Here is a 26245-nt window from a genome sequence, read left to right on the forward strand (position 1 = left end):
TGATGCATTCCGAGAGCTCTCTGACCCTCCCATAGATGGCAAGGATACGCCATGAACCGACATGAACCGTCCACTCAAACAGGAAGTGACTGTCTGACCATCTAGTAAAATGGCCAACCACTGCTTGTTTTGTTTACATGCCATGTATGAAATGAGTTGATTTATAGCTAAATTTGCAGGTGTGCTCTAGGATATTTTGATAACTTGTCAGTACACTTGTCAAAACCCTATATTATTTTATTGTCAGCTTTTAAAAAAAAAACCTACAGTGACCCTCTCTGTGAAATCCAGGATTAAGTCTCAAAATCTAATTATGAGATAACAAGCATCACAATTTGATTTCAACCATTATTTTCACTATGATTTCAATCTTTGACATGTTCTTAGTCAATATTAAAGATATCAAGGTTACATTTTCACAGAATGTTCTTTACCTTATGAAGGATGATTTTGTGTAGAAAACAGTAAATCACACAAAGCTGGGTTTTCACAGCCAGGGTGACTTATATTAATATGCGTTAACTACATCATGCGCTTCTGGAAAGAAAAGAGTTGTCCTCTGTTTCCTTCAAGGTTAATTAGATTTCGTTATTTATTGATACACTTTTTCTATCATAGTTTCAGAAATATTTATTAAATATGAATGTTGCCAATTATCAGCACTGTACCAGTGGAATTGCAGTAATGCATTTTCTTATGAAAAAAAAAATTAATGTGACAATTTATAAGAAAAAGTAGTTTTTGGATCATTTTTTATTGTGGTTACAAAGTGACAACCATTCCTTTTTGTATTTATCAATCCATCCATCCATCTATCATTCTATCTGTTTTTCCATTCACCGTGATTCTACATCTATTGACTTATCATTCCATTCATCTATCCGTGATTCTTCGTTCTGTTGCTCCATTCAACATCCATCCATCTGTCATTCTGTTTTTCTATCCATCCATCCATCCATCCATCCATTGTTCTATCTGTTTTCTATTCATCCATCCATCCATCCATCATTATATTGCTCCATCCCATCCATCCATCATCCGTTGTTCTGTCGCTCCATCCATCCGTTGTTCTATTGCTCCATCATCCATATCGTTCTATCATCCCATCCATCCATCATTCTATCACTCCATCCATCCATCATTCTGTTGCACCATTCAACATCCGTCTGTCATTTGTTTTTGTTTTTTTGTCTATCCATCCATCCATCCATCCATTGTTCTGTTTTTCTGTCCATCCATCCATCATTCCTCCATCCCTCTATCCATCCATTGTTCTGTGTTCCATCCATTGTTCTGTGTTCCATCCATTGTTCCATCCAACACCCATCCATTATTCTACCTGTTTTTCTATCCATCATCCATCCATCATTCTATCGCTCCATCCCATCCACCCAACCCACCCACCCACCCCATCCAGCCATCCATCCATCCATCCATCATTCTATCGCTCCATTCCATCCATCCATCCATCATTCTATCGCTCCACCATCCATATCATCCATACAACCATACAACCACACACACACACACACTTATTGTTCTTACCATTCTACCATTCCATCCATTCATTCTATCGCTCCATTCCATCCACCCCATCCAACATTCTATCGCTCCATTCCATCCACCATCCATCCATCCATCTACCATCCATCAATCATCCATCCACCCATCCATCCATCCATCCATCCATCCATCCATCCATCCATCCATCCATCATTCTATCACTCCATCCATCCACCCATCCATCATTCTATCGCTCCATTCCATCCATCCATCCATCATTCTATCGCATCCATCCAGCCATCCACCCCACCCACCCACCCATCCAGCCATCATTCATCCATCCATCCATCATCATCTATCGCTCCATTCCATCCATCCATCCATCATTCTATCGCTCCATTCCATCCATCCATCCATCCATCCATCCACCCATTCCATCCATCCATCCATCCATCCATCCACCACCCACCCATCCATCCATCCATCCATCATTCTATCGCTCCATTCCATCCCTTTTAGAATATGCAAAACAAGTCATAAAATTATGTTAGTTTTTAGCGCTATTTTGGGTTAAAATATCAAATGGAGTTTTTTTTTTTCTTCCGACTTTTAGAAGATGCCACACAGGGCTGATGATCCTCACAAACTTTGGCAAATCCAGTGATAAATTGTTCCTCAGAAGTGTTCGGTTTCCCAGCAAACAGATATAACCTGTTCACCCTGACACCTTGCTCATTTTCAAAACACGCCAACATCCAGTCGCAGATTCTGACAAACAGACAACAGTATATTACAGTTACTGGAAAAGAGCAGCTTGATGTTGTGTACAGTAGAACGGCTCTAAACATTCTCTCTGTGTGCCCTTGTGTGTGCCAAGTGCTCCAGTGTAATTCCAGGACAGACTTGGTACATTCTGTTATGAAATACTCTGTCTGGTCATTTGAAAATGCCCTGAACAGAGTTAAGGGAAGCACGGTTTTCTTTCCCCTCCCAAACAACATGAAAAGATCATCTAATGTTCCTGCTGGGATCCCGGATGGACGCCAGATTCCGAGGGGAAGCTCGAGAACTGGGTTTTCTCCACGCTTGCTTTCCGTCAGAGTCCTTTCAAACGCGTCCAATAAACAAAGGGCCGCCCTTCCTTCTCCGGCTTCAAAGAAGCAGGTCTTCCTCCACACATGCAACCATTCACATGAACCAAACATCAGCTCTTCATCATAACGTTTATCCAGCGCTGGAACTGTGAATTTCAACGGCTCTCTGACCAGAAACACTTTCATGCAAACAGATAATCAAGACGTTACAATGCTTTTTGCTTGTCTGAGGCCCAACAGCCACACCAAACTGACTTTAGCCTTATTCCTGCTATGCGTCTTGATGACTTTGGCCTTCTTTTCGAGAGCCTGAGATTGTTGAGTCGCATCCAGACTCTGGTTTCTGTGGTTGTGTTTTGTACAGATTTCTTCTTGTACTCTGTTTGTCTTGTTTCTGGGAAACGCTTCCAAGTGCTCTTATGGCCGCTTTTGTCTAATTATTGGTCTTCGTCTTTTCTTTTTACCCTTAATCGCTCAGCTAAACAATCCTATGAGTGATTATGATGAAATATCGCCTGCTCAACACTCACATGTTGTCTTCATAGGCAGCATGAGTGACTGGTTTGCACATTAAAATGTGCATTAAAATGCATTTTGAATTGCATTTTTGTATTGAATGCTATATATTTATTTCTCTTGATTTCTCCGCCATGCACTGCAGTGCATTCTGGGATTGCATTCTCCATGAAGAATGTCTGTGATCCCTTAAAATGCTGTCTAGGTAGGGAGCACACTAGGTTTTAGAACATACTAGGCCAAATACACTATGGTTTTAAAGTCAAAATCAATTAATGTTTTTGCTCACCAATTCTACATTTATTCGATCAAAAATACGTTAAAAATATTGAAATATTATTATGATTTAAAACAGCTGTTTTCTATATGAATAGGAAATGCAAAAGGTACTTTCAACATTTTGATGATATTCTAACTATATGACCAGCACCTGTATGTGATTATTAAATCAAGGATGTGCCGTTTGGGGAGTTTTAAAGCAATATTTGTGCTCTGCGCTGCACATTAATGAGATCAGATGGGATCACACACACTTTGCCAGCTTTACTGTAAATACAGCAGGGCTTTAATGTATAATCGTGGGTGTGTGTTACATTCTTTACTGAATGCCACTGACGTTATAATGAAGAGAATGTGCTTGAATCTGCTGCACATTAATGAGCTTTTACTCAGAAAATCAGTTTGTGATTATGTTGTATAATGAGTATTTCTGAACATCTGTGTCCTGTAGCTGTTGGCATGATGGGAGTTATCGCTCTAAAACTATCAAAACAGTGTGAAGGCTGTTTTGCAGATCGAGTTAACGTTAGTTGTGTTTATCTCGCCTCTTTTAGTAGTGAGGTTTGTTGCCGCCACATTAACACAATCATGCATGCTCGCGTTCTCATTTACTGCATCAGAATCCGTTTTTAACACTGCAGTCTTTTATCAGGTTTTTCTTATGGATGCAAGTATGAAAAGCTCCATGTTGTGTGTGCAACTACATTCTTACTGCGTTCAAACGCCTTTATTTGCTTTAGCCTTTTGTCTGTATTGTGTGACCAGGTGTCCTGGGTACGTTTTTATTCTTTAACACTGAAAAAGAAATTGCCATACAGTCAAACAATAATTGTAAGTTGTGCCACATTTTAAAAAAGTATTTTATATAATATTTATTTTTTAAATATTATATTAACTTATTCACTTAATTTTTATTTTATTTTACACGTACTTTATTAAAAATATGTATTTTAATTTTATATTTTAAAATGATAATATATAAATACACATAATTAAATTTAATTAAAATCCATAAATAAAAAACCATATTTAATTTATATTTAACCAATTTTTTATTTAAATATATATATGTGTGTGTGTGTGTGTGTTTTAATATTTTATTTATTTTATTTTTAATATTTAATTGTATATATAAATATACAATGTATTTTATATTTATTAATTTTCTTTCATTTTGTTTTAATTTACATGTAGTTTCTCAAATAATATGATTGTATTCATCTTTAGCAGACGATTATGGGAATAGTATAGCAATGTTTAAGACTCCTTGGTCAAAAAACAGACATTGAAAATAATGATGCTAATAATTTTATACCAAAAAAAAAAAAAAAAGTGTGAACTTTAGTGACTAGTAAATAAACAAAAGTGCTTTCATATCCAGCGACTGGTGGTTGCAATAAGTTTAATTTTAAGTGCTACTTAATTACTAAAACTAAAATAAAAATAAATTAAGGCTAAATAGAAACGAAAAACTAATAAAAATTAAAAGTATATACCGTTAACTGAAACTAAATAAATATTAAATAAAATATAAATATTACATGAAAACCTTCAAAAAACTTATAAATTAGAAATTGCCATGGCAACAAACTAAAATAAGTTTAAGTACTACAATTACTGAAACTGAAATAAAAACAAATTGAGGCTATATAGAATTTTAAAAAAGGAAAATTACAAGTAACTGAAACTAATTGTAGTAAACTGAAATAAAATAAAATAAAACAAATGTTACATAAAAACATTCAAAACTTAAAAATTTGAATTGTTCCTTGGCAACCGAATAAATTAGTTTAATTTTAAGTAGCAACGTTTCTAAAAGTAAAACTGAAATAAAATAAATTAAGGCTAAATAGAAAATTAAAAAAAAAAAACGAATAAAAATAACAAGCAGATATTATTAACTAAAAAGGTTATAAATAATATTTCTTAACTGAAATAAAACTGAGATAAAATCTAAAATTTAGAAATTAGAAAAACAAACAAAAATTAGAAATATTGCTTTGGCAATGAACTGAAGTAAGTTTGAAGTACTAAGAGTTGAAGTAATAAAATTACTAAAACTGAAATAAAAATAAATAGTTTTTTTTTCTTCAAAAGATGACATACATAATGTTAACTAAAACTATTATTGACATATTATTTTTTCCGTTAACTGAAATAAAGCTGAAATAAAAGATGAATGTTAGATGCAAAATATAAAAATAACTACATAAATAAAACAGAAATAAGTTTTAAATTTACTAAAACTAGGGAAAAAAATGAAATAAAAAAATTTAATTACTAAAGAATACAAAATTTCTAAAATTTAAACTAAAACTGAAGACTAATTCAAAATATTAATAAATACTATAATATTATACAAATAATACTAAATTCCAGTGAATAATTATAAATGACACTGGATCTGAAATCTAGTGTGCACCTGTGAAAGTGCTTCATTTTAGTTCAGATTGTATTAAAGTTATTTCTATGGTTTCAGCTTCAGTTTTAATGAGTGTAAGAAAGAAAAAGAGTGATGTCAGTTCACATGAAGTCTTGTCTGGTCGTCTGATGTTGAGATGAGTTGTGTTCACATTCAGAAGCGTCTGATTCACGTCTGATGTCTGTTTCTCTGTGGTTTGGTCATGAACCGCAGCCAGACGCTCCACACACACACACACACGGCATGCTGGGAAGTCTGATCATGAGTTTGGAAAGCGTAATTACGTGATGCTGTTGAGTGATTCTGGTCAGGCGAACATGAGCACTTCGGGCGATTTCTTTTTGAATTACTGATAAACACAAGAACAAAATGAAGAGTATTAGGTGTGAACTCATGCTTATGTTCTTCTCATACTTGTGTAGTGTTGTTATTAACTGCAGTTAAAACCAGTAAAAATTGTTTTAATTCATTGGAAAAGCTGAAATAACAGAAATATTCGATGAAAATCTTAAATGAAGGATGAGAAATGTTTCTTTGGAAACGGAATGAAATGAAATAAGTTTAAGTCACTACAATTACTAAAACTGAAATAAAAAATAAAGCTAAATAGAATATTAAAAAAGACAAAAAGTGACAAAATCAGTCAAATTTGATTAAAATGTTATTAATAAAATAAAAATAATTTAATAAAATTATTTGTATAAAAGTTATTTAATGAAAAAATGATTAGTTTTATACAAATGTAATAAAAATAATTTAAATTATTAATAATTATTACAAATTTTAAAATAAATTTATTCAACAGGACAGCAATATAAAAGTACCATCCAAAAGTAAAAGTTTAAAAGTTTAAGTCTCTACAGTTACTAAAACTGAAATAAAAAATAAAGCTAAATAGACAAAAAGTGACAAAATGACTCAACTTTGATTAAAATGTTATTAATAAAATAAAAAGTAATTTAATAAAATTATTTGTATAAAATGTTATTTAATGAAAAAATGATTATTTAATAGAATATTACATTACATTTATTACAAATTTTAAAATAAATTATTCAACAGGACAACAATATAAAAGTACCATCCAAAAGTAAACAATTTACTTTGAAATCGAAGATTGAAATAAATTAGTATTACTATGATTTGTTTATTAATTACTGTGATTTGCATGCGTCAAAGTACTGTAGAGTTTGACTGGACACAAACGTTCATCATTTTGGGGGCAGTGTCTTCTGCTCACCAAGGCTGCAATATTTTGTTTAAAAATACAGGAAAAATTGTTAAATATTTTTACAATTTAAAACAGCTGTTTTCTGTGTGAATATCTGTTAATCTGTAATGTATTTCTGTGATGCACAGCTGTATTTTCAGCATCATTACTCCAGTCTTCAGAGTCACGTGATCTTCAGAAATCATTCTAATATGATGATTTGCTGCATTTCTGATTATTAGCAGTGTTGATATTTTATTCTTCAAGATTCATCGGTGAAGAGAAAGTTCAAAAGAGCGGCATTTATTTGAAATGGGATGTTTTTTCAGATTTGAAAGTCTTCACTGTGTCTGTGGAGCAGTGATGTAGAGTGTGTTCAGAGTCTCTTCCGCTGCTTCTCCTCCAGGCTCTGGCTTCAGCAGAGAGCTCTGGAAAGTCTGTATGTGTAAAGTGATGCTGCTTTTGTTTAGTTTATTGAAGATGCAGCAGTTGTTTATTTACTTAATTGAGCTTGCGTGATATTTGCTGGTTAGGTGGGAGATGGAGCCTGAGCTCATGGAGCTGGAATGATAATCACGGCCCTCCTTCCGGAATGCTGTGCTTCCCCTCGCTCTCTCTCTCTCTGTCTCTCTCTCTGTCTCTCTCTCTCTCTCTCTCTGTCTCTCTCTCTCTCTCTCTCTCTCTCTCTCTCTCTCTCTCTCTCTCTCTGTCTGTGGTTGATGCGAGACCCCAGTCATCTCTTCCAGATGCAGAATCACTTTCTCTGCTTGTCTTGGTTTTGCAGACACGCACTCGCTTCATCTCTGGCCTTAAGTCCTTCACAGACATTGATCCTGTTTCTCTTCACTCGTTATATGACATCATTCAGCTCAATATTTAATTTTGCTTCTAACCTTTTTATTGGTATTTAACAGGACAATACTTAATGGTACATTCAATGCAAAACAAACAATTTCAGATTGTCTCAAACCAATTTATAAGAAATATAATGTAGTGTAATATAATATAATCATTTATTTATTTATTTATTTAAAAATGGCACTTCAATGTCATTGATTTGAATCAAATATCCATTTTATTTGGCTCCAGACATTTTTTTTATTTATTATTATTATTATTATTATTTTTATATTTAAAGTTTTTAATATGTATTAAGGGTTGGGGGCTGTTTTTATTTATTTATTTGTATTTATATGTATATTTAAATTGCATTTGGTTTTGAAATGACATTTTACAAAACCACAACAAAATACAAAAATGAATGGGAAAATAAATATAAAAAGTAAATAAATAAAAATAATGACAGTACAGAAGTTTTCTCTCTTTTTTTAAACACAAATTGTTTTAAAGCAGTACTGTTTTGACTAATGTAGCTAATTAATTTTAACAAATGCAGATTTATTGTAAAGTTTTGTATTTTTATAATATCTTAGGGCCAGTTTTACTAAATGTGTGTTATTTAAAGATCTTTAAATGCTTTTGTTCCAGATTTTCTGATTGTATTTGTGTGCGTCAGGGTTTCTTAAAACGTCTTAATGCAGATTTTCATAAATCAAGCAGAAAAAAATAAAAAAATCACACCAAAAAATACATCAACCACAGAAAAAAAAAACAAAAAACAAAAAAGTCTTTCTCAGCATTTTTGTTTGTATTACAATATAAATAACTAAAGATCACAATAAATGAAATCACGATACATTTTCTTGAGATGCAAACTTTTTCCTTTGAAGGCAAAGTCTCATGAAATGATTTGATCTATTACTGCATTTATTTTATATCTCTATACTCTTACACTGTAATAGATTTTGGAGGTCAAAACTTAAATGTTGAAAAAAAAACTTAATGTTGCATTCAGAATTTTTATTTGGAGCAATTAAAATGCAAATGTTAAAACACATAAGGTTCACATAATTTAATTGAGCCAAATAAAAAAAATTCAATGCAGCATGAAATGTTCAACATTTTAACAGTGCACTGTATATCTGCAATACAATACAATCACATTTGGCCATTGTTATCAGTCTATTTTAAGAGAACGTTAATACATAACACAAATCCATTCATCAGTTTGCAGGGTTTGTTTCTCACATTTTTTCAAATTAAGGTCATAAATCAAACCAAAGGTCTTAAATTCATAAAGTTGTGTCATTAAATGTTGCATGCATAACTAAAACTTGATATCTTCCTCAGTATTTTTTGCTCTGTATTCTAATATAAATATCTAAACATCCTTAAATCATGATACATCTACTGTACGTGAGACGCAAACTGAAGATATGAAGTCTTGTTCTCTGAGAACTGGAACAAAACGAAACCAGCTCTTGCTGAAAACAAGAACTAATATCTGTGAGTGGGGAATGAAAACTTGTTTTACCTTTTAATGTGTATTTATATTCGCTCTTTTTTCTTAACCATAAACTCTTCATTTTGATCAATTCATCAGAAAACCAGACTTATTTTCTGTCATTCTGCTTCTCAAGTAACTGTATCTTGATTTAAGGATCTTAAGACATTTGCTCTGGAAAACAAGACAGTAGAGAAAACTTTAAAGTTTAAGGCAGCCAGCTTCAGGAGAAACTTGTTTTGTTTTCAGTTTATACAACAAAAAGTTAAGAAAACTCTAAAATCTACGGAAGAGGATTAGGGCCAAGCAATAATAAAAAAATAAAACCATCTCGAGATTAAAGTCATTATATTGCGGGATTAAACTCGTTAAATTTCGAGAAAAAAAGTCGAAATACAATCTTGAGAATAAACTCATTAAATATCTAGAATAAAGTCGTTGTGTTTCGAGAAAAAAACTCGTTAAATTTTGAGAAAAAAAGTCGAAATACAATCTTGAGAATAAACTCATTAAATATCGAGAATAAAGTCGTTGTGTTTCGAGATTAAACTCGTTAAATTTTGAGAAAAAAAAGTTGAAATACAATCTTGAGAATAAACTCATTACATTACACGCCATTAATGGCAATTAATTTATCATAGCTGTCCAAGTGCCAGAGTGCATTTGGGTGAAGCCAGCGATAACCTTGCATTGGTCCTCTGGTTGTCATTTCATGTTGGACAAAAAAGTAGCCTACATCGCGCAAATTGGACTGATTGTTTCTTCTAAAAAGACCTAGCTGCTTGCAAATTCTCTTTAAAGTTCGTGTGCTAATTATTATTGTGTCATAATTAGCTAAAGTTGATAGTATTTCTTTGTTACGAAAGAAAGTCTAAAATATAGCTTGACTAAGTGATCCAACTCTGCCATGTCCTCTATAGGCTATGAACACTGAGTTTTTTTATTCTCTACATTTCATTTCGACTTTTTTTCCTCGAGAAACAATGACTTTATTCTCGAAATTAAATGAGTTTATTCTCAAGATTATTTCGACTATTTTTCTAGAAATTTAACGAGTTTTTTTCTCGAAACACAACGACTTTATTCTCGAAATTTAATGAGTTTATTCTCAAGATTGTATTTCGATTTTTTTTTCTCGAAATTTAACGAGTTTAATCTCGCAATATAATGACTTTAATCTCGAGATGGTTTTATTTTTTTATTATTTCTTTGGCTCTAATCCTCTTCCGTAAAAATCTCCTGAAGCTGTTTTTTTTTTTATTTTATTTTTTTTTTTGGAAAATGAATTAAAAAAGGAGTGTAAATCTGTTGGAAGTTGTATTTTCAAACTTTACTAATGCTGAACACTGATGTATTGCATTTAACTTGTCTTCACTTGCTCTTAAAAAGTCTTAAATTTGCCTTCGTCACACCTGCTGACTGTAACGTGTGTGTGTGTGTGTCTCAGAGTGGTCTGCGCAGCGAGCGTGATTACGAGAGCGTGGTGCTGATGAGACTCAGACAGGCGGAAGAGAGGAAGAGGCTGATCGAGGAGATGAAGAGGCAGGAGGAAGAGGACGAGACGGCGTGACTCACAGCATTTAATCTGGATCTTACAATTAAACTCCCACTGATCAATAAAGCCTTCTGAGGAATATTTTATAGTGCTTTTCTGCCGAGTCCAGTCGTATTTATTTCTGTTTCAGTTCAAGACTGTTGTAGAGTTCATCACTTCTGAAACGAGTTCAGTTCAGCTCTACGGAAGACTACAGTGTGATTCTGTTAAAGTACAGAGATATGAGAATGAGAGTGTTTAATCGTCCCGGTCGAATCAAGACTCTGGATTGAGGCGATGCAGAATGACATTGTTTGGACAAACAGATGATTCTTATTATGATTGGTGAAATATTTTTCACTTAAAGTGTAATTTTTCCTTTAAAATAAATTTTTCATCATTTGCATCAACTTTCAGAGATTGCTTTACTGACATGAGACTCCGATCTCACTGTAATGAAGTTTGTCTGAGGTCTTGAGCTGAATTAAGACTTTTTATCTTGCAACTGCAAGGTTATCTCTCACAATTCTAACTTGATTCTGTTTTTTTATAAAAACGGTAATTGTGACTTTTTATCTCCCAGCTTTATTTATAGCAATCCTTGTTCTGAAAAACATGGGAATTGTGAGAAAAAGTCACAATTGCATATATTTTTTTTTTTAAACAACAGAATATTTTTGTCCTAATGCAAGAAACATGCACAATGTGCTATTTACATTTTTTTAACCCCCCCAGCACTTTCTTTATTATGATGATGTTTAAGATTTAATTTTCATCCGTTATATTTTGTGGTTTCTAAGAGCATTTTATGCCGCTATATTTTTTTTTTAGGACTTCTGCTCACTTTCTGTTTCTCGTGGCATCATCAGCCAATCCTGTGGCTTTAAGAGTCATTAGTCACATGACATTTACGGCTGAGCTGATTGGCTCAGTCGCTGGCAGCAGGTAGGTTGTATAGACATCCATCGTGACAGCCCGAAATGAAATGTTTTATTTTAAAAGCAGTGTAAATCACCTCATCTTTCTGAAATGTTATTCATTTGGAACAATGTGCAACAATGAATCATTTAAAGGACCTCGATGTGATCTCTGTCCTGTATTTCTGTTGGGACTGGATGGCGTGTGGGACGTTCCTCTTGTGTCTCCACACCATCAGACCGCTGTGAGTCCCTTTTCTCAGAAGGCTTTTAAAACTTCAGCGGCCGTCACATGGTTCTGTTTACTTCTGTGGGCTTTTCTTTCACGTTCCTGGAAAGAAGCAGAACACACAGAGTCCCGTTCACATTACAGCACAGGAAATACAATCAGAGCCGGCGTCCTGAAGAAGTGTCCCGCCACGGGCCGTCTTCACCCGGTGTCACCCCACAGCTTCCAGACGCGAAAACTGGAACATTCCCTTCATACATTACTGCATTTCAAATTACTATTTTTGTTTTGTTTTATTTTTTTGCATTGAAATGTAGAGAATATAGGTGGATTTGATTTCTTAAAAAATATATATATATGAATGTTAATATAATATAATGCATCATTTACTCAAATCAAGTGCGATTTTTGGCCCCTCATAGCTGGGTTATTATGATTAACTAGAACTTAAAACATTTTTGTAAAAAAAAAAAAAAAAAAAAATATATATATATATATATATTTAGACAGAAAGAGAGAGAGAGAGAGATGCACTAAAATAACCAGAACTGAAAATAAAAATTAATGAAATAAAATCTATATAGATATATGAAAAACGCTAGTAAAAATGACAATAACACAAAACTGCTAAAGTTAAAGTAATATAAATGAATTTGATTTCTAAAAAAAAAAAAAAAAATCCACATTTGGATATAGTGCATCAATTACTCAAATAAAGTTTGACTTTTGGCCCTTTATAGCTGGGTTATTATGGAAAACTAAAGTAAAACCATTAAAAATAATAATATTATATCTCTTTTTGAGCTATAGTAGTTGCCAAGGCAACATTTATCATTTTTATTTAGTTTAACTTGATGTACTAAAATAAAAGTAATAACAATTTATAAAATCTATATAGACATATTTAAAACAAAAACAAGTACTAAATGACAAAAAGATATGTATAAATATATATAATAAAATTAAAATAAAAGGACAACATAAATTAAAATTGATATAAGTTAATAAAAATGATAAATGACAAAAACACTCAACAAAATGACTAAACTTTACATGCAAAACAAAAATAAAAACTGATTCAAAATATTAAAAGCTATAACAGTATCTCAATGATACTAAAATAACACCGTAGCAAAATGCGATTGGATCAGATTAGGCTTGAATATTTACAGCTTTGAATCACAAACATGCAGCACTTTTAAACAGATCATACTTTTTATTTTTTTACTTTATTTTTAATTACAGCTTCTCACACAAGCATACAGAAACCATATTAATATATCAGGATTCAGTACAGACAAAATACATGTTTACATACACTGTGAACAACTGTTCAGAACTACAAAACAAAGAATGTGAGCTTCGACAGGATTTTAAAAACTGACGTTTCGTTGCAAAGCATTTATTCAAGATAACGTCAAGTCGAGATATAGAAACACTACAGATGCAACAGAATAATAATGTTTATGATGTTCCTTAATGAACTCGTTTATATTAAAACAATCACAAAACAAAACCTACTTTCCTGACATATAAAAGTGTTCAAAAAAGACTAAATCCAGAAATCATAAATCAGAGAAAGAACATTGATGATAATACTGAGACAGATTTCAAATACTGTACACTTCATTTGTTTAATAAGAGTTTCTGAGATCTGTTCACTAGGCCTGCTGCTGACATTAGAATACCCTTCTTCACCTCATTTACCATGTTTACCTGCAGTACAAGAGCCACGGAGTCACAGCGTGTTGCTCGTCTCTTTATACAGACACCAGACCAGCGTCTGACCGACTCCCGTCATGCTGACCACTCTGAACCCGATCTTATCCAGTTTGTCCAAGACGAGTCTCGGCGGTTCGTCCACGTGATACTCGGAGCTGTGGCACACACAGATATCACAAATGATTTGGTTAAAGATGAGCTATCTGTATGGAGTCAATTCAGGGCCGAATATATTTGCAAAAGAAAATGAAAGTATTAAGAAAAAAATAAATGTGCTTTTTGCAAACAAAAATAAAGAATTACAAAAGAAAATGAAAATATTGAGAGAAAAAAATAAATGTGCTTTTTGCAAACAAAAATAAAGAATTACAAAAGAAAATGAAAATATTGAGAGAAAAAAATAAATGTGCTTTTTGCAAAAAAAATAAAGAATTGCAAAAGAAAAATGAAAATATTGAGAGAAAAAAATAAATGTGCTTTCTGCAAAAAAATAAATAAAGAATTGCAAAAGAAAATCAAAATATTGAGAGAAAAAAATAAATGTGCTTTTTGCAAAAAAATATAATTGCAAAAAGAAAATGAAAATATTGAGAGAGAAAAAATAATGTGCTTTCTGCAAAAAAAATAAATAAAAGAATTGCAAAAGAAAATCAAAATATTGAGAGAAAAAAATAAATGTGCTTTTTGCAAAAAAATAAAGAATTGCAAAAGAAAATGAAAATATTGAGAGAAAAAAATAAATGTGCTTTTTGCAAAAAAATAAATAAAGAATTGCAAAAGAAAATGAAATATTGCAAGAAAAAAAATAGGTTTTGCGAACCAAAATAAAGAACTGTAAAATATATATATGCAACGCTGCTTTTATTTTGTGTTTTGATCAAGTGTGAGCTCACAATACCATTTTGTTCTCTTTGCGTGTCTCTATTGTGAGCTCACACTTGAATGAAACACAAAATAAAAGCGGCGTTGCAAATAAGTTAGAAGCTATGGCCATGAAAAATATGTCTTTTGCAAAAATTGCCCCTTAAATGACTAAATATTTCTTTCTAACACATTCTTTTGCAAAACTTGGCCCTTAAATGACTCCATAGTGTTTGCTAATTCAAGTTTCTTCCTAATTTTGTGCTGCTGATTCCAGAAATAGTGTCTGTTTTGCTGGAGCGCATCACACTTTCTCACAAAATATGATGCATTTTGTAGCGTTTCTGCTTTTGAGAATCATTTCTCTGGTGAAGAAGTCTTGTATTGACCTTTAATCATCAGAAAAACACCACAAACACATGATTCCTGTCCGAATCTGAGCCAGACTCTCATATGCATGACATTATTTGATCACTAATCCTGATTTCAAGGTTAGAATTATGGCTCATGACAGAAGAAAATGCAAACATGAGCCTGATGTTTTCTGCTTCATCTGTTCCAAACTGTGAACAAGCTTATTTCTAAAGTTCTTTTATTTAAATGGTGTTTTTGAACATATTTTGCCAGTTTTTTGCAGATTAAAAGTTAAACGATGCACTTTGAATAGTGAATAGAGAAGCCTGTCATTTTGCTGCTAGTATTATTTTGAGAATTGCAAGAAAGCTGATGCATATATATATAATTTAATGATGGAAAGATTAAAACTCAAAAAAGTAATTTTAAAACTCAGCATCATATTAGGCAGTTTTGGCAAATCAGCAAAACAGGAAGCTAATGTGTTGACTTAACTTTAACTTATTTGTCTGAGAAATAACTACAACATATCAGGTTACCAAACACTTACAAGTTGTTTCCCAGCATGGTTGTTTTCCGGGCTCCGAGGTAGTTCATGATGGAGGGATCAGAATATTCGTCACCGACCATCGTGGGCCCCGTCTCCTGAAAACAAATGCGGTTTGATCACTTAATATGATCTAATCTTCATTTTCAACACTAGAACTGTGGTTTTATCACTGCAAATGTCTTCTGTCAAGTGTTTTTCTTGTAAAATGTGTTTGTATCTTCATCAGATTTGGAGAAATGTAGCATTGCATCAGTGTCTCAGCAATGGATGCTCTGCAGTGAATGGGTGCCGTCAGAATGAGAGTCCAAACAGCTGATAAAAACATCACAATAATCCACAAGTAGTCCACAGCACTCCAGTCCATCAGTTCACATCTGGAGAAGACAAAAGATGAGACAAATCCAGCATTAAGACGTTTTTAACTCAAATACATAGAGTTCATAATCCATAATAACACTTCCTCCAGTGAAAAAGTGTTCTGGTGTGAATCAGGAGAGAAATCTGCACAGATCAAGCAGTGTTTACAAGACAAAACAGCTCTAAACTTTAAAGCTTTTATCTTCTCCAGATGTTAACTGATGGACTGGAGTGCTGTGGATTACTTGTGGATTATTGTGATGTTTTTATCAGCTGTTTGGACTCTCATTCTGACGGCACCCATTCATCTAGACTACATTTCGGATGGCATGAGGGTGAGCACATTAATTTTTTGCTAAACTATTCCTTTAAGCATGACTCTAGTATACAAACATCTGAAATTCTTGCAGTAAAGCAGGTGTTATGTGGTGTATGCTGTATCTTGAATCAATGATACACTTTCACTTTATGCTCCAGGTCAGACAGACAGGTGCGCGAGCTACACACTCACGAAATGCAAACATTCAACTTCCTTGTTTGAATGTAATGATTCATAACGCAACGCAACGCAACGCATGAGAAGTATCACGACAAAATATGTCTTCTGCATATGCGGGTTACTAATATAACATCAACAACTCCAATGCAGCATGCATGCGTGCACCTGTAATCCTCTAATGCATCATAATATGATAATCACTGCTGTGCATGGCGCTCGTATGAGCGCTCGCGTCGGTCTCTTGTTTCATACGCACCAGTCTGATCTGTGTGCTGATGAGGATGTACGGCATCCCGGCGGCAGAGCGGGCAACTTTCCAGCGGAATATCGAGGAGGGTCTCGGAAGCGTCGCGTCTGTCTCCGCGCTGCGCTCGGCTCGTGTGTGCGCTCGCAGCGGAATGCGGAAACGCCCACCGCTCTCCACCAATCAGCGACTGCGAGCCGCTGGCGGCATGCAGAAACGTCCCCCGCGCTCCTCCAATCAGCGTCCTCCAAATCAGAACGCGCTTTGGAAAGAGACGCTCCAGATGATGTAGGATATTATGTCAGAGCAATATTATGCATTTAATATTCTAGATAATTAAATATGATGGATGATAGAAGTTATGAAGAGAGTAACTGAACGTTCTGAACTTTCAAAACGTCCACCTCTTTTTTTTTTTTTTTCGAATGTTGAGGCGACATTCCATGTTACAATGTTGCAAACTGCGTGGGAACTTTAACGTTACTTTGTAACATTAAAGTTAATTCGAATGTCCTCTGAACGTTCTAAAACAAGTAACATTTAAATAATGTTAGAAGAACGTCCAACTAGGAAAAAAGATCCAAGGATGATAATTTGTGCTTACATTTTTAAACATTATTAAAGACCAGACTATTTTGAACGAATGTTAATAGAAGAATGTTTGTTCATAACCTTGAGAGAACGATAGATTCTTCATCAGGATAGAACTTGAGGCACTGATTTGTTTCTATGCAATAAAAAGGGATCAGTTTAACAAACTCAACACAAGAGCATCATTTTCCTCTGAGATATGACAGCTGTTTACTCAAGCAGAGCCACTGATACACTGAGAGACGGATGAATACACACCTGACATGAAAGCTGCAGATGGGGACAACAGTTTTAAACTGCATACCTGTCATTTAAACTTGAGAGGATGATTATATAATCTGCTTTATTAATCTTCTGCCTGCAGAGCCCTGACCAGACCATCCAAAATGAACCTATTCATTAAAAAGCTGTTTCAGTAGTGCATATAGAAGATGTGATATTAGCTGTTATTGGAGTTTTGATCTGAACACACTCGGACGTTGAGTTTGCTAATTTGCAAGGTTCATGTTCATATTACAGTGTCTCAAGGTTTTGATTTCTTTTCAACCTTGGTGGTTGGACTTTCATTTCCTTTAGGCAGAATTGCTAATTTCCTTCTAAAAGCAGTTGTAATCATTGTAATATGAGTTTGTAGTCTCTCAGAGCGCTGAGGAAATGAAGTCCCAACAGCAGCAGGAGCTGGATAACATCAGTAATAACTGCAGTTAAACACACGGATCACAAAGCCTTCATCTGTGCTGGATTTACATGAGCTCTGATCAGTGTGATTACACTGAAACACCCTTTACACCTGCAGCCGTGTCTGCATCACAGCACACATTTCTACAAAACACTACATGATTCACTCTGTGCTGGTTTGGAAAAATACTTGTAATTGCAACTTTTTTATCTAACAGTTTGGACTTTCTGAGAAAAAAAAGCATTCTCTAAGTTCTGAGTTTATGTCTTGCGGTTCTGTTTTTTTTTTCTTCTAAATTTTGAGGTCATATCTCGCAACTGGAAATTTTTCTTGTAATTTTAAGTTTATATTTCGCAATTCTGACTTCTGAATTCTAAATTTATTTATCACAATTCTGACTTTTTTCTTGTAATTCTGAATTAATTTCTCACAATTCTGATTTTCCTGTAATTCTGAGTTTATTTCTTGAAATGCAAGTATATTTATAGCAATTCTGACTTTTTTCTTGTAATTCTGAGTTTATTTCTTGCAAGTTTGACGTTTTTAATGAGATTCTGAGTTTATTTCTCACAATGGTGACTTAAAATCTTGCAATTCTGTCTTATTTTCTCTGAAGCCTGAGTGTATTTCTCACAATTCTGTTTTTTTGTTATTCTTTCTAGCAATTCTGACTCTTTCTCTGAATTCTCTGAAGTTAAAATCCCACAATTCTTTACTTTTGTCTTGCAATTCTGAGTTTATTTCTTGTAATTCTGACTTTTCTTGTAATTTGATTACTTGTTTAAATCTCACAATTCTGTTGTTTTCACAAGTGAGTTCAAATCTTGCATTTCTGACTTTATAACTTCTCAGAAATAGTGAAACTCCAAGTTCTTCTCCGAATCACAAGTGAGTTCAACAACTCTTTAAATCTTGAAAGTGAAAAAAGTGAAAGTGAAAGTGAAAAAAGTGAAAGTGAAAGTGCAAGTGAAGTGAAAGTGAAAGTGACAAGAAAAATAGTCTGACATTCAGAATTGTGAAGGCGATTTAAAACACCACACAGAGCAGTCACACAACTTTCAGTTTTTTTATGTAATTAAAAGTCATGGTATGAAGGTGGAGAGAGAGAACTGTACAGTCTTGGTGCCGCACCTACTGTAACACCACTCCTTACCCTAAATTCTCAACATAGGCCACGACTTCCCCAATCTTCGCATTTATAAAACTAGAAATTATTTTATATTTATTATTTTGGAGCACCTACTGTAACACCACTCCTTACCCTAAATTCTCAACAATATTGGGTGAATTCCAAATTGCTTTTTTTTTGCACCCTTGAAGGGCACTTCAGGAAGGGGACACCATTTGTAGGGACATTCCAAACAAAATTGAGCAACTGAATCCCTTCACGAAGGGCCCTTCCAGAAGTCCGTTAGCGAAGGGAACATGCAATGGTCACTTCACAGAAGTGATTTCCGTTCAGTTAGAAGATCTTGCGATGCATTTTAAAGCAAAGTTGGGGTTGATTGTGTCTTCACATTTAAACGTAAATAGATTAAGCTAATTAAATTTGCCTTTATTTTAACGGAATCCAATTTTTTTTTTTGTCAGTGATAGAAATATGATTTAAGAAGGTAATGTAAGCAAGTTTAATTTGAAAAAGTTTAATAGTAAATAAGACAATTAAACAATATTTGAATAAGATAATAATAATAAATATTTATTTCGAACAATCAATGGAGTGCTGAATGCTACACGCACACGCAGCGTTGTTAAGGTAACATTTGGTCAATAATCCCTTCACCAAGGGAGTTTCAAACGCTTATATGAGACAGTTATGCCCTACACCCTTCAGAGAACACACTTCAAGGGCTCTCCCCTTTGAAGGGAGTAGGGCATATAGGGATGCTCACTTCTGTTTGGAATTTGCCCAAGATCCAATGCCATTTCACTATCAAAGCTGACGTCATGCTTGCTTCCTCAGGCGTAAATTTTGAATGTGCACAGTAAACAGTTTTATGGCAGATTACGGATGGAGACAGTGATCACGTTTGCGTGCGTTCATTTTACTTCATAACACTTGGTTTATTTATAAATTTTTTACTTCTAAATAGCATTTGTTGTCATATCTGCCTGTTATATCTTGTGTTTTATATAATATACAAATGGGTAGGTTTAGGGGTGGGGTTGGTTTACGTGCTCAAACGTGTAAATTGTGTAAATAATAGATTCTAATATTGTTTACAATCACCTGTCGCATGTGCTCAGTGGGTTTCGTGAAGTTTTGAGTTTTCGTTGAGGCTTTATAGGCTTTGGGGTATATTTGGATAAGCCCCATTTCTAAAGGACCCTGTTATAGCTTCCCAAAGGGAAAATTTCAACATGTTTTTGATAATTATTGACCTAGAGAGTCCAGAGAATTGCACTGCAGTGTTTTTTTTCCAGATTGAGTGAAAAACCTAGGACTAGTTCACAAAAGTAGGTTTTTCACATCTTCTCAAACATTTAAAAAACAGTTTGATTGCCAGCAGTGATTCTAGAGGCAAAGTTGTTTGGAACAAGGAGGTCTATCATACAATATGAATATCGTGTGTATGTGCGGAAAACCGTGCAATGTACAATTGTTTACATCCTCAAAAATGTGATACCGCCCCCAGTGGCCGATTTCTTTCAAATTTCTCACAGACATTTGGGGCCATGAGTCAAACAGGCCAACTGAGTTTCGTTCTGATCGGCCTCCGTTAACCTTGTCTAACAGGTGCTCAAACATCATCGGCCAATTGGTGGCCATGTTTTTTTGAGATACGCAAATGTCCCCATAGGCACTTGTGGTACTCTGGACCAAGACCATGCACAGTGATTTTCATGTTGATTGGACAAATAATTGCTTATTTATAGCCATTTTAATGTTTTTTTCCCTCTTATAGTGCCCCCAAGTTGCCAATCTTTTTTTTCTGTGACCGCAGCTTGAGCTCTTACATACAGTAAGTGTTCCGAGTTTGGCGTAGATATCTCATTATGTTCAGGAGTTATACAGTAGGTGTTTTACTAAAAGAGGCCCTGCCCCTTTCTAAAGTTTTGGCGTCCCTTTGCGACTGTGAGTTGAAAGTTCAGCTTTTTTTGATAATTATTGATATTCACTCTCCAGAGAATCTTTCTGCACTGGTTTGGTTCTGATCAGGCAAAAAAACCTAGCAGAGGTTCGCAAAAGTAGGCTTTTCAAAAAATGTGAAATCCTCTAAAATTTCGCCAGTCTCACGATCGAATCTGAGGCATGCGTTTTGTCCAGCATAAGCCAAGGATTCCAACGACGTAATACGACACTTTAGCCTGCGACTGATCGTTTAGGAGTTATGAGCAATTTCCTATTTTTTTGACCACTGTAGCGCCCCCATCAGGCCGACTGGGGTGAGCCTCAGTCACATTGTACAGTAGGTGGTGTGAGTAACACCATCCCTCCAAGTTTGAAGTCTCTATTGCTCGATTTTTGCAATCCTATAAAATCATTGTTGGTCACACTGTGCGACATGGATTTAATAAACTTGGGTACGACGTGCATGTACTGTACGATGCATGATGATGACAAAGACATATTGACGGTCGTAGGTTACGCAGGAACGTTTCTATAAGAAAGAGGTAAAACGTCATCAGCATGCGCAAGTGGTAAACAAAAAATCAAACACAATCACACATTTGAAATTTTTATTTTTTATGAAAAAAAAAAAAAAGTGGAAACTGCGAAGGAGGAAGGAATAAGAGCTGGAGGTAAGCAGTTTTATGTTTTAGCGCCATGTTGCGTTGATTTCATGCCGCATTTTTACTGGTTGGTCAGTAAACGTTGGTCGTAACTGCAAACACACTGTGCGATGATCATGCTAAATTTCTGACACTGCCAGAAAATTATCGAAGACTATCTTTGGTTGCAAGACTGTGATAAAGATTTCTGTGCTGAAGAGAGCGGTAGGTGTGGCCTGTGGTTAATGAGGTAACCAATCACTGAGCCTCACTGATCAATGACATTATTATTCTCAACAACTAGCAGCTGCATCAGAGCTTTAAAAACACACACTGATGGGTTGAGGTGTGAAATGCTGCATGAACGCTGGTGGACTGAGTAGCTGGTGCTTCACTGCTGCATTTTCCTCTTATTTTTTTTGTATGTCTCTATTTTTCCTTTGTGTTTGTTTCTTTATCATTTTGTTTTGGTTCTTTCGGTTTCATTCTGTCTGCAATATGGAAACTGTGTAAAAAATCCACCATATAAAAGTCAAATTCAAGCTTCCAATTCCGGGAACCGAATGCTTAAAGCAAAATCATGTTGATTTAAGCAAGTAGTTTTTTAATTTATTTTTTTGGCATGACTGCTGACTTTCACGCCACAGATTCATTTTCAAGCCTTTTCTTGGGGATTTATTTATAACTCATTAATGTTTTTGAGAGATGAACACTGACTCATCCTTTCAGACAACATTTAAGAAAAATGTGCTTGATTAGCAGGCCGCCTATTAAATTATTTAATTTAGTTAAACTACTGTACAGTAAAATGAGAAGTGAAAAAAATAATGTATTTAATATCAGTTAACGTTTTTATAATCTACTGAAAAATATATATATATACCAACCCTGATTTTTACTGGCTCAGAATCAGGAATTTCATCCATCTATTTTAATTATTCTCTCCTGAATTGAAAGGAAAACCTGTTTACACATTCTGAGGAAGGAAAAGAGTCCCATTTACCCACGGCGACTGATTTATATACTGCATACAGTTATGAAACACACAGCCTTAACACATTGTCTTTTGACTCTAATTTTTGCTCTTTTGAAACATTTTGTGGACGCTTTATTTAAAAAAAAAATAAAAAATGTAAATTTCTGCAAAAGGATGTTACTCTTCAAAGATATGCTTTGCCTTCCAAAATGCTATTTCAGTCTTTCTAATTCAAAATGTCATCTAATTCAATGTCCTTTCTTTTTCTTTGTATATTTTGTGTGTGAAATTTATTAGCAATTTGAGTGAAAATGGTACAGGATTACATTCAGATGAGTGACTTTCACATGAACGTTTTCGTCTCGGTGTGCTTTCCTATCAAACAACAATAAATCTGTAAATCGTGAACAAAACATCCCTTTTTGTTGGTTAATACAAGGAGGACTCCGTATTTTATTTAAAAAAAAAAAACCTCACTTTTGGTGGTTTTTAGTTGGTTTGTTCTGTATTTTATTGTAATGAATGCTCTGGAGTCTGTTTGAGACTGAAGCAGCTGAACGTGTCGAATCTCATGCATCTGAAACGGCAGCCAATGCCGTGACAACTTCATTACTTTTACATGTTCCTCAGGAGAGAACAAAGATAGAACTGCCAAATAACACGTCAGACAGGACACGTGCATTATGAAACGTCTTAAAAGCGCAGATATGTGTGCTGTATCATGCATATCATGAATATAGGCTTAAAACACTGCTAGTCTATATTTATCAAGATTTCTTTCTGTTTGAAGAAGCAATCTGTTTTCTTGCAATGTTTCTGAACATTTTATATGACGGCTGATGATGGGAAGTGTTTGCGTTTCTGAACATCTCTGATTTCTTCAATGGTTCATTTACAACCGTGAGGAGAGAAACGGACACACACAGCTGGCAGATTGATTTGATTTGGAAGTTTAACATCGATACAGTTTCTGTTTTACAGTAAACGGACAGAATGCACCATTTTTAACATAACACTGATGATGGACGCTGGTTGATCGTCATGTCTCTAAAGAGCCACTGTTGTGAACATTTACATTCAGCAGATGCTTTTACAGTGTCTTTTATATCACGAACATCATACAAGAGCAACATTATTTGCTATATCCAAGGATAAGCAATAATGCCAGTAAGACAGCAGTATTTTATCTTCTAGAAAAAAGCAGCAGCAAGGTTTTTATGCAATGAAGCATTTTACTTCAGCTGAAAGAGCCACACAATGAGTTTATCAGTGGTTTGTTTTTGACTCTAAAATTCACTCATGCAACTAATTTAATGTTTACAGCCTACACTTTAAAATGTTGAATGATAATTTACCAGATCATGTTAAATAAAATTTTTAGTTTTTAAATCAGTTCTTGACTGAAAAATGAGATGAATGATTCTATTAATCATTGATTCAAGATAAGTTTGTAATCAGTGCATCAAAAATTAGTGAAACATTAAACCATAACTAACTATATAATACTCAGCATACACAAATATTAAGTAAAACAACATTTTTAATTAAAACAAAATCTAAAAAAATAAAAAAAAAAAAAAAATAAAAAAAAATACAAACGATATGAATGTCAGAAGAAACTTGTAAAATTTTAACAAGGATACATTGTAGAAACATTACTTTTCAATGTTCTCGAGACATTTTGAAACCAGCAGTAACCCAGATTATAATTAGGTTAACTTTAGGTTATACAAACATTGTGAGAACATTTTTAAAACATTAAAATGTCCAGTTTTCTTATGATTATAACCTTATTTAAAGGTTACAAAAATGTTTCTTAAAACATTCACCAGGTACAAATAAGATCTTAAGGACAGTACGAGAAAGCTGATCTGCGAAAGTTTTTTTCTCAACTTTGAGAACGTATATTAAATGTTAGTTATATGAACGATCGACACATACCCAAAAACATTTTCCCCACACATATATAAAACTTAAAAAAAATCATTATAAAAAACTTCTATTAATTAAGAATTTTTATAAAAAAAACGAACATACAATTAAAAACTAAATAAGCTTTTTTTCCTCTTCACTTACATGTTTGGCTTGTGCACACTCAGCTAACAAAAATATGTTCTGAGAACATTTCAATAGCTTTCCCATCAAGTTCTGAAAACATTAGGCTATTTCTAAACGTCCAGTTTTAAATCGTTGAGTGCACTTTGACATTTAGAATATGCAAGATGATTTTCCCTGTAAAGACGCTCAGCTCTGTTTATATTTTTAGATTTTAATCTGTCAAAACATCTTAAGGCTAATATGATGAAATGCACTTAAAGTCAGTAATTCATCTGGTTTTTAACAAACATGCTCACGGAAACATGGTGAAACAGGAAGCCTCCCGTCTGTGATGGTAAGTTATCGGTGAAGTTATCGTGAGGTAAAGCAGACAGATATGATGGCAAACACTTAAGTGACAATGATGTAACTGTAGTCTATTGCTGTGGAGAGGAAGCATGTGTCTGTGAGGTCCTGTGAATTTCTTGCTCTCTCTGCTCGTAAATCAAAAGCAGAGGCAGGAGCTGGAGAACGTGACTCCCGGAGGGATGCCGATCTTTACAGGATTATCGGCTCGATGGATCGCTCTAAAGCAAGTGTTAAATGATGCTTGATACCAAAGGCTTTATCAAATCATGCTCACTTTACATGCTGGCATGTGCAAACCCTGCTGGGAAAAAAAACTTGTTCTATAAACGCGTTGATATTCTCATTTCAAGTTATGAAAACTTTTTTTTTCGGAGCGTTTTAAAAAGTTTTTTTTCTTGATTAAGCAAATGTTAGCGAAACCACATTTAAGGGAATGTCCATTTTTATCATTTAGCAAACATTATGGGAACGTTACTGAGTGTTTAGAAACAACTAAGAAACATTTAAAAAAAAAAAAAAAAAAACATGAACATCCAAATATGCAATTTTATTAAAGAAATCAAATTATGTTTTTTGATGTCATTGAGTAATTGTCACATGACTTTTTTAAACATCTTAAACAGCCATTATTTTTGCACTTCTCGTTCATTCTAACTTTATTTCCAGACTCTAGGCCCATTAGCCAAAATACACAAAAACACACAATACAAAACAGTGCGATACACATTAAAAGAGACAGCTATACAAATACTTTCTCATATCACACCTCAGCGAGCCTAGGATTTGACAACAACATAATATCATTGTGAATCATCCAACCAACAAATTCTTTCTTTAGTTTTCAGCAGAATCCTCATACAGTCAACACATTTGCTCGAGCATATACAACGTTGCCTATATCATCATCATCACTCATTTCATTGTTAATGATATAACCCAAATATATTTGTTGCAGTACACGCATTTAATACTTGACCTGATTAATAAAAACTTCTGTTCACCAGTTAACACAAAAAGCTAAATTTCATGACAAAATGCAATTAATTTCATACACACAAAGACAGAAGCCAGTTGCATTTTGTAAACAGAAATGTAAAGTCTGCACTTTGTGCATAAAGTTCTAAACTCAAAACTGATTTAATGCACAAAATTCACAAGTTCCTTCTGAGGGTAAATTTTTTTTGTTTCACATGTCACAAAATGCATTCTGTGAATGCAGTGCTGATTCTGTTTTTCATTCAAGA

General features: G+C 33.9%; 2 protein-coding genes across 4 annotated transcripts in view; one reads left to right on the forward strand and one right to left on the reverse strand.

Annotated features, from left to right (window-relative positions):
- dnajc17 (DnaJ (Hsp40) homolog, subfamily C, member 17) overlaps positions 1 to 11014 on the forward strand; it is a 54578-nt gene extending 43564 nt beyond the window's left edge. For both annotated transcript variants that reach the window (XM_042767148.1, XM_042767147.1), the window contains exon 11: positions 10816 to 11014. In XM_042767148.1, the coding sequence (XP_042623082.1) occupies positions 10816 to 10938 (123 nt within the window). In that variant the 3' untranslated portion in view covers positions 10939 to 11014. The remainder of the gene's footprint in view (positions 1 to 10815) is intronic.
- A 2248-nt stretch (positions 11015 to 13262) lies between these two features.
- Positions 13263 to 16807, reverse strand: gchfr (GTP cyclohydrolase I feedback regulator). Of its 2 annotated transcripts, none has more exons than XM_042767150.1 (3): positions 16648 to 16807; positions 15536 to 15627; positions 13263 to 13925 (listed from the first exon to the last, which is right to left on the reverse strand). In XM_042767150.1, exons 1-3 carry the CDS (start codon positions 16681 to 16683, stop codon positions 13787 to 13789), a joined length of 267 nt encoding a protein of 88 aa, XP_042623084.1. In that variant the 5' UTR covers positions 16684 to 16807; the 3' UTR covers positions 13263 to 13786. The 2 variants fall into 2 exon arrangements, with proteins under 2 accessions (XP_042623084.1, XP_018976250.2); XM_019120705.2 differs by having other exon boundaries at positions 15536 to 15630; positions 16648 to 16805.
- Positions 16808 to 26245: the final 9438 nt, after the last annotated feature.

The sequence above is a fragment of the Cyprinus carpio genome, chromosome A12 (genome assembly GCF_018340385.1).
Source record: "Cyprinus carpio isolate SPL01 chromosome A12, ASM1834038v1, whole genome shotgun sequence".
NCBI lineage: Eukaryota > Metazoa > Chordata > Actinopteri > Cypriniformes > Cyprinidae > Cyprinus > Cyprinus carpio.

What these genes read in the sequence shown, in the direction of transcription:
- gchfr (XM_019120705.2), bottom strand. Translation starts at nt 16,683, where the DNA reads ATGCCGTACATCCTCATCAGCACACAGATCAGACTG. An exon ending in TCAGCACACAGATCAGACTG is followed by an intron (nt 15,631 to 16,647) that starts GTGCGTATGAAA and finishes ATTTGTTTTCAG; the next exon opens with GAGACGGGGCCCACGATGGT. An exon ending in ACCATGCTGGGAAACAACTT is followed by an intron (nt 13,926 to 15,535) that starts GTAAGTGTTTGG and finishes TGTGTGCCACAG; the next exon opens with CTCCGAGTATCACGTGGACG.